At 39.2% G+C, this 14,203-nt stretch overlaps 2 protein-coding genes across 6 annotated transcripts in view; one reads left to right on the plus strand and one right to left on the minus strand.

Annotated features, from left to right (window-relative positions):
- Positions 1-14,203, plus strand: part of cmss1 (cms1 ribosomal small subunit homolog) — a 323,071-nt gene that overhangs the window by 25,054 nt on the left and 283,814 nt on the right. Inside the window, exon 2 of one of the 3 annotated variants that reach the window (XM_059650228.1) lies at positions 11,118-11,183. The exons of the other annotated variants lie outside the window; for them this stretch is intronic. Within the exon in view, the coding sequence (XP_059506211.1) occupies positions 11,137-11,183 (47 nt within the window). The 5' untranslated portion in view covers positions 11,118-11,136. The remainder of the gene's footprint in view (positions 1-11,117; positions 11,184-14,203) is intronic. 3 annotated transcript variants of the gene reach the window in all.
- filip1l (filamin A interacting protein 1-like) overlaps positions 1-14,203 on the minus strand; it is a 245,810-nt gene that overhangs the window by 12,424 nt on the left and 219,183 nt on the right. For all 3 annotated transcript variants that reach the window (XM_048540835.2, XM_048540834.2, XM_048540827.2), the window contains one exon: positions 10,846-13,609. In XM_048540835.2, the coding sequence (XP_048396792.2) occupies positions 10,846-13,609 (2,764 nt within the window). The remainder of the gene's footprint in view (positions 1-10,845; positions 13,610-14,203) is intronic.

Below are 14,203 nucleotides of genomic sequence, written 5' to 3' on the forward strand. Positions count from 1 at the left end.
TTTCACATCAAGAATTCAATTGACATTATCTGGAGGCCTGGGGTGATATCAGTAAGGACTGCTTGCATGCAGATTAGTCGAAGTTTCTCCCAGACTTATTTCAAGATTTAAAAAGTGTTGATCTATCAGAGGAATTCCCAAGAATCACAAAACATCATGTTGATCTTGCAAAGCAAGCTGGATTTGAAGAAGTGGAGAGTGAGGATGTTGGAGAGCTGTTTGAGTCCCAAAATGAAGACCTCCTTGCAGCTGACCTACATCAGTTTGTCGCTGAGAGGGATATGGAAGCTGGAGATGAAGAAGATGAAATCCAGGATGCAGGACCGCAAGAGTTTTGTAATTCTGTTTTGCTTTCTACCCTGAGGGAAATTGAGAAGCAGTTGCCGCTCTTAGAGGACAATGCAGAATGCAGCAGGATATCAGTTAATGAAGTAAGATCATCTTTGACACCCTATGAACTGCTTCCTCATGAACAAAGAAAAATTGCAAAGCTGCAAAAACTGGATGTCTTTTTTGAGCCAACCCCAAGAAACAGTCAGAAGATAATGAACCACAACCATCCACTTCTAAATTAACTATTTTTCACCCTAACCGTACAAACAAAACTGCACCCAAAGGTGATGATGATGATAAAAACCCTCAGCCCCTGCATTAACAACAAAGCGGCCTCAAAACCATCTCCTGTCTCATCAAGTCATCTTGACATTTTTTTCAAGATGAGATAAAAGTAAATTTATCACCTTATTAGATGTGAATTAAACATTTGTTCAAACTGCGCTATCCTTTGTGCAATGCTTTTGAGTGATGTTTAAGTCATTTTCAGTGTTTTTCTTGTTGGTCTGCCCCTAACCACCCCCCTTCTTGCATTGTCCCCATTATTTCTATAGCATTTCTATAGATTTTCTATAGCATGTCATTTCACAGGAATGCATCTATCATGTCATTAGCAGAACTCCCTGTATATATAAATGATTTGATGTAAATGTAGGTAGTCCGAATGGCAGGTTTACAAACAACATGAAAGTTGGTGTAGTGATAATGGGGACTGCAGATGCTGGAGAATCCAAGATAATAAAATGTGAGGCTGGATGAACACAGCAGGCCCAGCAGCATCTCAGGAGCACAAAAGCTGACGTTTCGGGTGAAGGGCCTAGGCCCGAAACGTCAGCTTTTGTGCTCCTGAGATGCTGCTGGGCCTGCTGTGTTCATCCAGCCCCACATTTTATTATCTTGAAAGTTGGTGTAGTTGTGGATAGTGAGGAAGTCAAAGGATACAGCAGGATATAGATCAGTTGGAAAATTGGGTAAAGAATTGATTTACGAAGTTTAATCGTAGCTTACAGAGTTTAGTCACAAGTGTGAGGTGATGCATTTTGGGAGAGCTAATGCAGAAGGAAAGTTTACAATAAATGGCAGCACCCTTAAGAACATTAATATACAGCGCGATCTTGGGGTACAAGTTGACAGTGGCAACAGAAGTGGTTAGGTGGTAAGGAATGCATACAGCATGTTTGCCTTCATTGGTCCGAGCATTAAGTATAGCAGTTGGCATGTCATGTTGCAGCTATATAAAACTTTAGTTAGGCCGTGTTCGGATTGCTGTGCGCACTTCTGGTCGCCACTCTACAGGATGGCTGTAGAGGCTTTGGAGAGGGTGACAAAGAAGTTTACCAAGATGTTGCCTGGATTGGAACGTATTAGATATAAGAAGAGTGAAATAACACCAAGAAGGCAGGTATCCCACTCACCCTTTATTTACACTTGTATTGTACATGACATTGACCATCTAGCTCAGATCTGGCTTCTAGAGTGAACAGAACCCCTGGCACTCCTGCTTATATCTGTCAGCAAGGACTCCCCGATTAAACCATGTTAACAGCCCAATCAGGGAATTCATATTTTACAAGATCCACCTGGCTGACCTCCATTCCAATCACTATAGCAAGGTTGGCCAAAATTGGATTATTTTTGCATGAGACCAGTTCTGATGGGCAACCTGATAGAAGTATTAAAAATTATGAAATGCATGGATAGAGTTGTTAATCAGAGTGTGTTTTCCAGTGTGGACATGTCAAATTAAAGGGGGCATTGTTTAAGATGAGAAGGGGAAAATTCAAAAGATGCCTGGAATGCGCTCCCAGGGGAGGTGACAGAAGCATTTAGATAGACACATGAATAGGCAGGAATTAAAAGGATACTGACCATGTTCAGGCAGATAGGATTAGTTTAGATTGGCAATATGGTCAGTGCAGTCATGGTCAGCTGAATGACCTGTGATATAGTGTCCTATGCTTTAAATAACATTAGCTGACTATTGTGTGAAATAATGTTCATCTCAAACAAGACAGAATCTAATTATTTTCCCATGCTATTCAATTCTATAACCATCACTGAATCTCCCACTGTCAACATCTTGGAGGTTAGCACTGATCAGAAACGGAACTGGACCAGCCATATAAGTATGTGGCTACAAGAGTAGGCCAGAGGCTAGGAATCTTGCAGTGAGAAATTTCCCAAAGCCTGTCTACAGTCTACAAAGCACACATCAGATGCACGCACCTTCCTTTGGGCAAGGCGATGGCCCAGTGATGTTATTGCTGGACTGTTAATCCAGAGATCAAGATAACGTTCTTGGGACCTGGGTTCAGTCCCACCACGGCAGATGGTGAAGTTTGAATTCAATAAGTATCTGGAATTAAGAATCTAATGATGGCCATGAATCCACTATTAATTGTCAGAAAATGCCCTTTAGGAAAGGAAACTGCCATCCTTATTTGGCCTGGCCTACATCTGACTCCTGATCCCTGATTAGGGATGGGCAATGAATGCTGCCTAGCCAGCGATGCCCTCATCCCATGAATGAATTAAAAAAAAAACTTGCTGTATGAATGTGGCTGCAACATTAGTAAAGAAACTCAACACCATTCAGGTCAAAGCACCACCTTCAACATTGATTCTCTTCATCATCAATACACAGTGGCAACAGTGTGTAATGTTTACAAGATGCACTGCAGCAACTTTTAACAACGCTTTCCAAACCTGCAAGCTCGACCACCTTGATGAATTAGGCAGCAGATGTTTGGGAATATCACCACTTACGAGTTCCACTCCGAGCCACAAATTATTCTGACTTGGAAATATGTCATAGTTATTTATTGCACTGCCATTGGGTCGAAGGGAACTCCCTTTCTCATGATGCTGTGAGTGTACCTACCTCTAGACAGCAGTGGTTCAAGAAGACCGTACACCACGACCTTTTCAAGGGCAAATGGAGATGAACACTAAATAATGGCCTGTCCAGGGAATACCCACATCCCATGAGCAAGTTTTTAAAAAATGTCAGGATTCACTTTTATACTAAAGATGATTTTTAGCCTTGAGACAATAGAAATAACGTTTAAATTTCCATTCAAATAGACCATGTTTTGGAAGTATGAGGAAACATTGGACATCATTTAGAATTTGGGATGTAAAGGTGACAATCCATATTTGGACTACTTGACTCATGCAACTGTCTTGTAAAGTAAGTTATGACCTACAGAAAGTTAGTGACAGCATTATGTATATTTGTGCTCTCAGGTAGTTAAGCATTTTGAGATTAAATCAATGTAATGTTTAAAATAGTAAATTATTAAATAAGGTTTCCTGAAACCCCTTGAAAATCAGAATTAAATGTATTAAAATTCAGTATTTTTTGTTCTTTAATAAAAGACTGGTGGTAGAAATTTATTTAACATAAGTTTCAGTGCAAATGTTAAGTACTTCTGTTATTTTACCCAATTAGTATCAATAAGCACCAAGCTCTCTTTGAACACATCCATCAAACCTTTTTTCTTTATATGTCAGTAGCATCTGTAAAATCCATTTGGTTAAACAAGCTGCTTGCTCATTTCAGCAGGTCTGGTAGCATCTGTGGAGGGAAATTGATGTTTTGGGTCCACATGTTACCTCTAATTTCTCCCCACTGATCCTGCCAGATCTGTTGAGATTTTCCAGCAATTTCTGTTTTAGTTTCAGATACTCAGCATCTACAGTTCTTCTGGGTTTTTGCTTGATAATTTGTTGCTGTCACACATTTATTGGCACCGGTTTGTTTCTAAAGGGAAGTAAAGATTTTCACGTGTGGCAAAATTATTTTTGTCTATGATTGCTGGGATACTAGCATATGTTTATACCATTTGAGATTATGTTTCTATAATGGGGAGTATTGCTGCATTTCCGTTTGTACTAGGCATTACTGAGACTGTACCTTGAGTGTTGCGGACTATTTTGATCCCCTTACGTGAGGAGGGATGTAGTTGTATTGGAGGTAGTTCAGAGTATGCTCACAAATTTGATTCCAGAGATGAGGTGTTTGTCTTATAAAGAGAGATTGAGCAGTTTTAACCTATCCTCTCTGCAGTTTGGAAAAATGAAAGGAGATCTAATTGAGGTATGTAAGATGCAAAAGGGGATTAACAAAGTGGATGTAGAAAGGATGTTGTTTCTTTGTCGGGGAATTTAGGATGAGAGGCCATAGTTTTAGGAGAAGGGATAGCAGACTGAAAACAGGAATGAGGAGAAGTACTTTTACCACAGGGTTGTGAAGCTGTGGAATTCAGAACCCCAGACTGCAGTGGCTGGTGGGAAGTTGAATAAATTTAAAGAAGATATTGATTTTTAAAATTATTAATGGGTTGAAAGGTTATGGGGAGAAGGTATGAAAGTAGAGTTGAGGCTGAAATGATATCAGCTATCATTGCATGAAATTGCCAAGTAGGGTCAGAGGTTGAATTGCTTACACCTATACCTAGTTATTGTGTTCTTTACTGTGATGCTATCTAATTCTTGCTCAAGTGCATTGGTTTTGTTCCTCTGTAAGCAGTTTTGCTTTGCATTATATTTATATTCCAGTGAACTGTTTTGGTTCTATGTCTGATTTTTTGCAACTTGAGCTAATGGAAAACTGCAGGTTGAAATTGGCCTCATTAACGCCTATGTCATGGCTTTTATGAGTGTCCTTAGAGTTCCAAACTGGCCTCCACAATGCACATACACATGTGGGAGAAATTACATCACATTTTATTTGTACGGATGATTAATGCTGCCGATGCTACCATTTGAAGTTCCAGAATATGTCTAACTTGCAGGAAGGGCACACTGGTGTAGTCCACTTTACCGAATCAGCAACTGTGACTATACCACATGACCATGTGAAATGTGATAGTTCAGGCTGTTGCTGAAAATTGCTTCCACTACAGCCTTCACACTGGAGGAAGCCTGCAGATGTATTATGTCTTGTGGTGGTCAGCTGTGCGTTGCTCACTGGGCCAGCATGAGAACATCCCTTATCAGCAACTATGCACCATGCAGCTGAAAATTATGAAGCAGGAGATTTTGAAGAAGGGAGCAGGCAATCTTGGTAATCCTTTCCGTCGCGACCGCCTGTGAAGTTTCCCATTCACCAACGAGACCTTTCCTCTGTTACTGAGCATGACAGGATCTACTTGATTACAATGCAAAAATAAAAGTCATTACCAGAATAAATTTTCCAAATCAAATGGATGAATAATATCATGCCACACTGATGACAAAATTCAACGAATCACCCTTGCAAATTTACTTTGTGCTCGTTTTTTATGCACAATTCTCTGCTCTAGGTGCCCCAATACAGTGTGAACAGGGCTGGTAGAAGACTATTAACGGCAGATCATCTTGAGGAATGATCTCAGACTATCTGCCTTGCCATCCCTTAGCAAGCTGTGCCAACTTGGTGTGGGTCACAGTGCTTGGGCACGCTGGTTGACAGACAGCAACAAGATGATGGCTGGGTCTGAGAGTAAGAACACTGTCTCCCTGAGAGGACTGCAGGTTCATGACCCATGGAGCTCTCTCCCTGGGAGGCACCTCAGTAATCTGAGTAATATATTGGTAGGCAAACTACTTGATTGATATAAACCCCTGCAAGCCTCTTTGCATATTGTAATCCACAGCAATCTGAACTTCTCGTGTATGTTTTGCAAATGAATTCTATTAGACCATACATCAGATGCCACTTAGGGTTTGACCAAATGTGTATGAATGAAGATGGGGACCACTTCCATTGCTGCAATATTTGTTGTGCCAAGTAGGTGGTAGAATCTTCCCTGCTTCTTGACATTGATTGCAGACTTTCAGATTGGTTTGCAAATGCACCAAATGTCTTGGTGTGAAATCTATTAGCATTCTTGCCTCAGTGAAGGCTTCATTGGAATCCTCTCGCGCAGGATCCATGCTGTACCTTTCCATCTGGCAACTGACTGACATGCTGTCCTTAATCTTTCACACGGTGCCTTATGCTTTGTCATTGTACAAATCTGAATTTTCATCTCCACGATAAATACTATGGCTGTATTTGAGTTGGTGACTGTGAGTGTGAAATGAAGCAAGAGTACTGTATTAAACATCATTCTCTCCTTGATATTTTACCATTACCTGAGAGCAGAAAAAAAAACACGAGATACATTGTGGGGGTGGGGTTCGGGGATGGCAGAAGAAGAACTAAGAATTACGTGTTATATCATCTACCGTTTGCAAATTAGAAGTGAGTGTGCAATTTGAGAAGGAGGAGCAAATATGAGGATAGCGTTATGTTCAATAGCTTCAACCCTGTTGCTGGATGTGACTTTGGAAGAGTGCAGAAGTGATCAGCCCCAGATCTACTGCTCATTTCTCATGGTGTTGAGCTTTTTTCTTCAGTTGCTGATTGGCGCTCCCCATTTTCAATTGCATAATAACGAGAGAAAAGAATATCTAAGGTGGTTTCTTGTTGCCTTCCTCGTGTACTTAATGGATAGCAAACCTCCACAACATGTTGCTTGTGTTTTTTTCTGCTTTCAGGTAATGATGAAACATCAAGGACAGAGTGATGTTTAATACAGTACTCTCAACCTGAAGGACAATCCATCTGTGAGCAACTATTGTTACTCAAGGTTCTAGCTCTTCAACTATCAAAATCTCCTGGTTCAGTAGATGGCCATAGCTCATAATCATGACCATGGGACCCTTTCACAGGCTTGAACAATTTGAAGATGTGAGGAGATGACCACCCAAAGTCTTAAATGACCCACTACCATAGAAACAGCATTCCATCAATGACCAGTGTGGTCTTCTGCATGGAATTTAGGATATGGAGGTTAGCCTGTCATTCTCTGGTTAGCTTTCTTTACCTCCAGTTTGTGCTACTTTGTTTTGTGAGTGAGAAGGGAGTAGGTCAGGGAGTGTTGTGCAATCCATTTGGCTCATTTGGTTATCTTGGCTAAAACCAAGTGGGTGGGATTGGAGCTTGTAGCATGGTATACGTGTCAGTTTGAAGTGAAGAACAATTAAAGTTTGTATATGAGGACTGATTGCAGATTGTTGGTAGGTGAATGGTGGAATTGGGATGTTTTGATAAATGACTGAAGCTATGAGTACAATTGGTAGGAATGACATTTAATGTTGCAGTCACTAACCTTTATCAATTGTGTGTGATCATTCAACTTCTTATGGCATTGCATTCAGATTCTTGAGTTTTGACTCTTTGCTTTGACCTCCATGACTACCTGCTGGTGACACTTCCTTATAACTGGGTGTCAAGGGCTGTCCTCACCCCTCCCTGCCAACTACAAATATTGGAAAACTCTTTTGTGTTCACACCTTTCACCTTGATCTCCAATGCAATGTTGAAAGACCTTGGAATCTGCTCTCTTTCTGTTTTATCATTCATCATTGTTAACCAAATCATGGCCCTTCAAATCTGAAACCCAGCAAGTTCTCAAAAGATAATATCTCTCCCTTTAAGAGTTGCAGACTAACTGTAAGCCATGCAGGAGAGCATTGACCATTGCTAGCTGCTTAGGTTCAAAAATAGAATTGCTGGAAAAGTTTAGCAGGTCTGGCAGCATCTTTGATAAGAAATCAAAATTAACAATTCGTGTCTGGTGACCCTTTTTGTTTCTGATTTACAGCATCCACAGTTCTTTCGGTTTTGATTTAGCTACTTAGGCTCTTGACTATCTGTTGATGATAAACAGTTGGTGTTGTTTAGACATAGAGATCATTCACAGAAGCATAGAACACAAAGTTGTTGACAACAAAGTGTGGCGCTGGATGAACACAGCAGACCAAGCAGCATCTTAGGAGCATAAAAGCTGACGTTTCAGGCCTAGACCCTGATGAAGGGTCTAGGCCCGAAACGTTAGCTTTTATGATCCTAAAATGCTGCTTGGCCTGTTGTGTTCATCCAGCTTCACACTTTGTTATCTTGGATTCTCCAGCATCTGCAGTTCTCATTATCACAAAGTTGCTGTGCTACCTGAATTGCAGTAAATGCTCATTAATTAAACATTGTGATCATTACACCTATTTACAGAAACTATCCAGTTTAGTTTTCACATTCTTTTTCGAATAATAAAAGAAATTTGCTGAGAATTTGCAGCCAGTGGCAAAACAGCTACGCCCCTCATTCATCATGGAACATAGCTGCCTCTTTCTTTAATGGGCTCCAGAGGACAGACTTACTCTTTTAAAAAGTCATTTTGAATTTTGGCTTCTGTAGGGGATTTTTCATCATTAGTGGGATCTGGATGTCACTGACTAGGCCAGCATTTATTGCTGGTACCTAGTTGGCCTTGAAAAGTTGGTGGTGAGCTGCCTTCTTGAGCTGCTGCAGTCCATTTGGTATGGATATGCTCACAGTACTGTTAGGGAGAGAGTTCCATGATTTTGATTGCTGACTGTGAAGGAATAATGCTACATTTCCAAGTGGCTTGGAGGGGAACATAGAATATAGAACAATACAGCGCAGAACAGGCCCTTTGGCCCTCGATGTTGCGCCGACCTGTGAACTAATCTAACTTGCAGATGATGCTTTTACCATGTATCTGCTGCCCTTATCCTTCGAGATTGTCATGGCAGTGGGTTTGGAAGATACTATATAAAGAGTCTTGGTGGATTTTTACAGTGAATCTTGTAAATGTTACATACTGCTCTGAGTTTTAGAACTGAATGTAGATGTGGTGACAATTGACTCCTGGGAGTTGAGTACTTTGAGTGTTGCAATTATGAAGACAGTTTGGGAGTATTCCATCAAACTCCTGATTTGTGCCTTGTAAATGGAAGACAGGCTTTCGGGGATCATGCAGTGAAAAACAAGATTTCTAGCAAACATTTCTGTGAATGTATGTGATTAAGTCACACTGCAGGGAGACTAATAATCAGATTGAAGAATCCTGAGACAAAGCATAATGTAAAAACAGCCAGGGTAAGATACATTTAAATAATTGTACGAGAAGCAAAGTTGTTAGGGTTAAACAAATGAAACTATAGGAGAAGTGAAACAAAACAAATAAGATTTAATAGTGTTTTTAAAGACTGCAGCAATTAGTTTTCTTTGAAAGGAATCAGACTAAGAGGTGATGATTCTGTTGTTGAAGGCTGCAGCAGGAAACACCATGAGGGGACACTGTATCCCTGACTGACAGATTCCAGATTTCTGCTTTTAGCTGTGAATGCAAGAATGCCGGAACTTGCTGTTCGATTTCCCCAGTAACAACACTGAGCACTGCCATACTTACCTTTTATTATTGCAGCAAATTCTAGACCAATAAGTTTGCTCATCGAATACAATGTACTTTGTGAGTTTCAGTGTTTATTGAGCTTCATTTTTCAGCATGTACATTTTGCCCATTTCTTTATTTAATGGATTTTCTAATCATCAAATTCAGTTCTGTTCAGTCTCAGAATTTTAAATGGCTGTCTCGCTTGTAAAGTTTTCCACATGTGTGGGATGTTAATATTGAAAACTGGATCACTCTCTCAGGTCTTTGTGCAAATCACGAAAGCATGAAGCTCTCCCACATTAAGTATTAAACACTCCCTTTATTCTGTTCCATGATATGTTTTAATCTCACTCTCAACAGCCCACACGTTCTAAACCATTTAATTTCTTTTTCATTTCCACACTAGTTGTCCTTTTGTTATTCTGATATTGTTTGTCCTGCATTATGAACATTTTTGTTTTGTTAATCACTATAGCATTGAATTTACATTGCGATGATTATATGTGAATCCTTACCGTATTTGTTTTTGAGCTCTTCTGGCATTTTAATAGAGCATTGATCCATTTAAAAGAAATTGGTTAATGCTTTCTTTTAAAAGCAGGAAGGAATTTTGGGTGAATGTGTTGAATATTCTTGTCAATGTGCTTTACTCCAAAATATATTCTCAAGGTCTGAGATTGGGATACGATTCTCAGTCAGCAGATGAAATGTTTATTCCAAAAGCTGTGACTGAAATTGGATTCAGGAGTGAAACAATCTGTAGCAGCTCCCATTTCCAAAAAAATCAAATAGATGATTTAAGACAATTTCAGAACAACATATTTCAAAAGTACCTCTTCCAGTAATGAAATATATTTGTAAACATGCAAAAGAGGAAAAAAATGGAAACTCAACAAACTTATTCTAGTGTTTACTGTTACTCGTGAGTTGTTTATCTCTATTACAATTTGTATCTGAATTTTTTTCTTGTTTTAATGTTCGAAGCAAATACAATTTTTCATTTTGATACAGTGCAGATTAAATGGTGATTGACTGTTTAATACAAGTCTCTTATGTTGAGGAGTTACAGGTTATAGTATGTACCCACAGTCTTACTAAACACACAAATCCAGGAGGAGGTTGATTAGGTGCAGGGTTTATACATGACATGCACAAACCAGTCTCAAATTAAAACAGAAGATGCAGGTAAATGTAAGTGGATCTTCTAATATGGAAAATAAGAGCACTGTTATTTTTCACTGGGACTTGGGGTGGGGAAGGGAGATTAATTATAGACATTACTTACTGTAATTTGTGCATGACGTGGGGCAGAAGTGGTTGTTGGTGTAATAGTAATACTGCTGGTGATTTTACTGGTTGACTTATTTGGTGTCCCATTAGTTATAGCTGGAGTCCTGATCTCCTGGATTGAACTGCATGGGCTCATTGGTCTTGAGACAGGTATAGCTGTTTGAATGTGGGGATTACCTAAGTGAATATGGATTTTATTGTCTTCAGTTGTAATTACATTAGGACTTGTATTTGACTTTTGTATCTGACGCCCTTGTATTCTTTCAGGCGATACTCTGAAGATTGTATGAGCTGTAGCAACTTCCATTGGTTCAGTGCACAGAGCTTGTTCAGGTGAGCTTGCAGTTACTGCAACAATTTGTACTGGTGACATTGTCCTTTCTGAAGTCATTGAGCCACATGAATCTGAAATTCTCGATTTCAGCTTTGTAGTCCTCGAAAGGGGTGTCAGGGCACGTTCTGGAGTGGAGTACCCATCTGATGGCTTTGACTTTACAGGTGTGATTGAGGCATTTTGAAGAATGGTTATTCTTTGCTTTGGAACACCACAGTTGGGGATGACTGCTGTACTCGTATAAGAGAATGAATTTTCTAAAGTAGGGCTAGTGATTTCAAGAGTAGCTGTGCTGTGCCCATGGTCTGGCATTACTTTTATATGAAGAGGCTGGCCTGGTTTCTGAGTAAGCACCATTTCACCAGGCTGCACCAGATTTCCATTATGTTTGGTTACAGCTTTGCCATTTTGTGCACACGTTTCCTTGCTCTTCATCCATGGTGTCCATGACTTTTTATTATTGACACTATTTACTGTTAATGAATTGTAGTTCACTTGCAAGGATTGATCACCTTGAGAACTGTAATCGGTTTCTTCACTCTCTGTACATATCTTTCCATTTACAACTGCTTTTTCTAAAGGAATAAGGCTCTTATAGTCAGGTGGTTCACTATCCAGTGCATCAGTTTGGATCTCTTTCGAGCACAGCTGTAATTCGCTTAATCTCCTGCCATTCATGCCAGGTCTAAGACTCTTGCTGAACCGTCTATATCTCTCCAGTTCTTTGGTAAGACTTTCAGTTTCTCTTGATAGTTCTTTGTTTCGGTTTTCCTGTTGAGTCAGCTTTTTCTGCAGTGATGTCTGTTCTGCTTTAAAATGACATAGTAAGTCTTCTGTTGCCATATATTCATGAATCTTGTCTTTGAGGGCTTCCACTTCTCTTGTTAGATGGCTAGATTTTGCCTGTTCCTCACTGAGTTTGTCAAACAGATTTTGTTCATTGCTTGATTCAGCTTTTTCCACAAGCTTATATCTGGCTAATTCCTTCTTCACGGCCTCAAGCTCCCCTGACAATAATTTTACCTCCTGTTGTTCATTGTAATACCTATGCTCCAGTAAGTCAAAGTCATCCTCTGTCTTCATTAGATCATCTTCTACAACCTGCATATCTTTCAATTTGCGCTTAAGTCTTTCAACCTCACAAGTTAATTCTCTTACTTTATTATTATCCTGTTGTATATGTTTAGGAGATTTCTCAAAGTCTTGTTTTCCTTTGTTTTTGAGATACTCCTTTTCTATTGCTTCAAGAGACTGGAGTCTTTTCTTCAAGAGGTTGGACTTGGACTGAAGATCATTTCCTCTCTCTTCCTCCACTTTTAGCTTCTTTTTAAGCTCATCTCTTTCTTTGGTCAAGCTGTATGTTTTCTCTTCCAATTCTGCTTTGGATTTGAGTGCCTTTTTACTTTCCTCAATTAGTTTCTCTGTCACAACTGTAACTTTATTTTCCTCTATTTGAAGTTGGGTATTTGCATTTTGAAATTTATCCTCTGTTTGTCTCATCTTCTCAGCCATGTTTTTTCTTTCATCAACCAACATCACAGTTAATGTTTTAAGCTTGCTTAGGTCCTCCTTCATGGCTAATTCCGTTTTCTCCAGCTTGTTTTCAATTGCTTCAAGCTCCCTGACTCTAACTTTTAAGGTTTCTAGTTCATTTTCTAATTTCTTTGTTAAATTCTTCTCTTTTTCTAGATTACATTTAAGCACATAACATTCTTGTTTACTTTTACTGAAGGCATCCTCTAATTTTTCCAATTCCATTATTCTCTTCTTTAATTTTTCTACCTCAGTTTTTAGGTTCCTGCTGTGGCTTTCTTCCTTTTCTATCTTTCTATTGAGATCCTTGCACTGCTTCTCCATTTTTAAGAGTTCCTCATCCTTTCCTTCCATTTCTAACACCCGCTTCCGCAGCTCTTCCACTTCTGCCATCAAGCTGGAATTCCCACATTCCCCTCTGTTTATTTTTTCCCTTAAATCCTGCAGTTCCTCTTCTGCTTTCTTCAGTGACTTATTAGTCTCCTCCAGTTCATCTATCTGTCGGCTGAGTGTGGCGAGTTTTAGACGAAGCTGTCGATTCTGACTTTCCTCATTGGTCAATTTGGCCATTATTGTTTCCTGCTCTTGATAAAATTGACTAGATTGGGTTTGCAGCTCAATTTCAAGAGCAAACACTTTATTTTCTTCTTCTGTTGTCTTTTCCTCTGAGGCTGTTAATTTCTCCTGAGCTTGCTGCACAGTGACTGATAGAGCTTGAACTTTTTGATTCTGTTGGTTAAGTTGCTCTGAAAGCCGTTGCTGTTCATCTACCAGTACCAATGCAAATGATTTCAGCTTGGTAAGCTCTTCCTTTAGCTTTGTAATTTTTTTGACATTTTCTTGATCCTTTTTCACTTGGTAGGCCTTTTCTTGATCAATTAGCTTTTTCAATCTAGAGGGGGACAAAAGCACAAAATGAGAAAAAAGCAGCTTGACTCAAGGGAGATTAAGTGGGCCAGTTACTGGAGCCCCATTAACTTTTCTGCTACATAATTTCTTTTTTTTTAGATTTTTTTGGATGTATAATTTTCTTTTAAATACTTCAACAAAATTCTTCAGTCAGTTGCACAAGCAAAAGCAATAGCAATATTGAATGTTTAATTTTGATGTGGTTTATCGTAGTCACGTGTACCTAAGTACAGTGAAAAAACTTCGTTTTGCCAGCAGTCCAGGCAGATCATAGCAATGTATAAACTTTATTTAAAAAACTATAGATATTAGGTATCAATCAGAAACAGTAAATGTTGGGAGTATTAACAATTCAGTCAGTCCTTGTGGGAAGAACAGATTAATAAAATTTCAACTGGAGATGCTTCTGTTCTCTTATTTAGATGCTACCTGACCTGCAAGATGTTTTTAGAAATTTGTGCTTTAATGTTTGATTGTATTCTAATAACATTTTCATTGATAATACTAGTAATAAAAATTGATTAGCTTGTAAAATAAGTACTTTAGGTATCTGCACATAAGTTGATTTCTCAACGCT

The sequence above is a fragment of the Stegostoma tigrinum genome, chromosome 12, assembly GCF_030684315.1.
Source record: "Stegostoma tigrinum isolate sSteTig4 chromosome 12, sSteTig4.hap1, whole genome shotgun sequence".
NCBI classification, from domain to species: domain Eukaryota; kingdom Metazoa; phylum Chordata; class Chondrichthyes; order Orectolobiformes; family Stegostomatidae; genus Stegostoma; species Stegostoma tigrinum.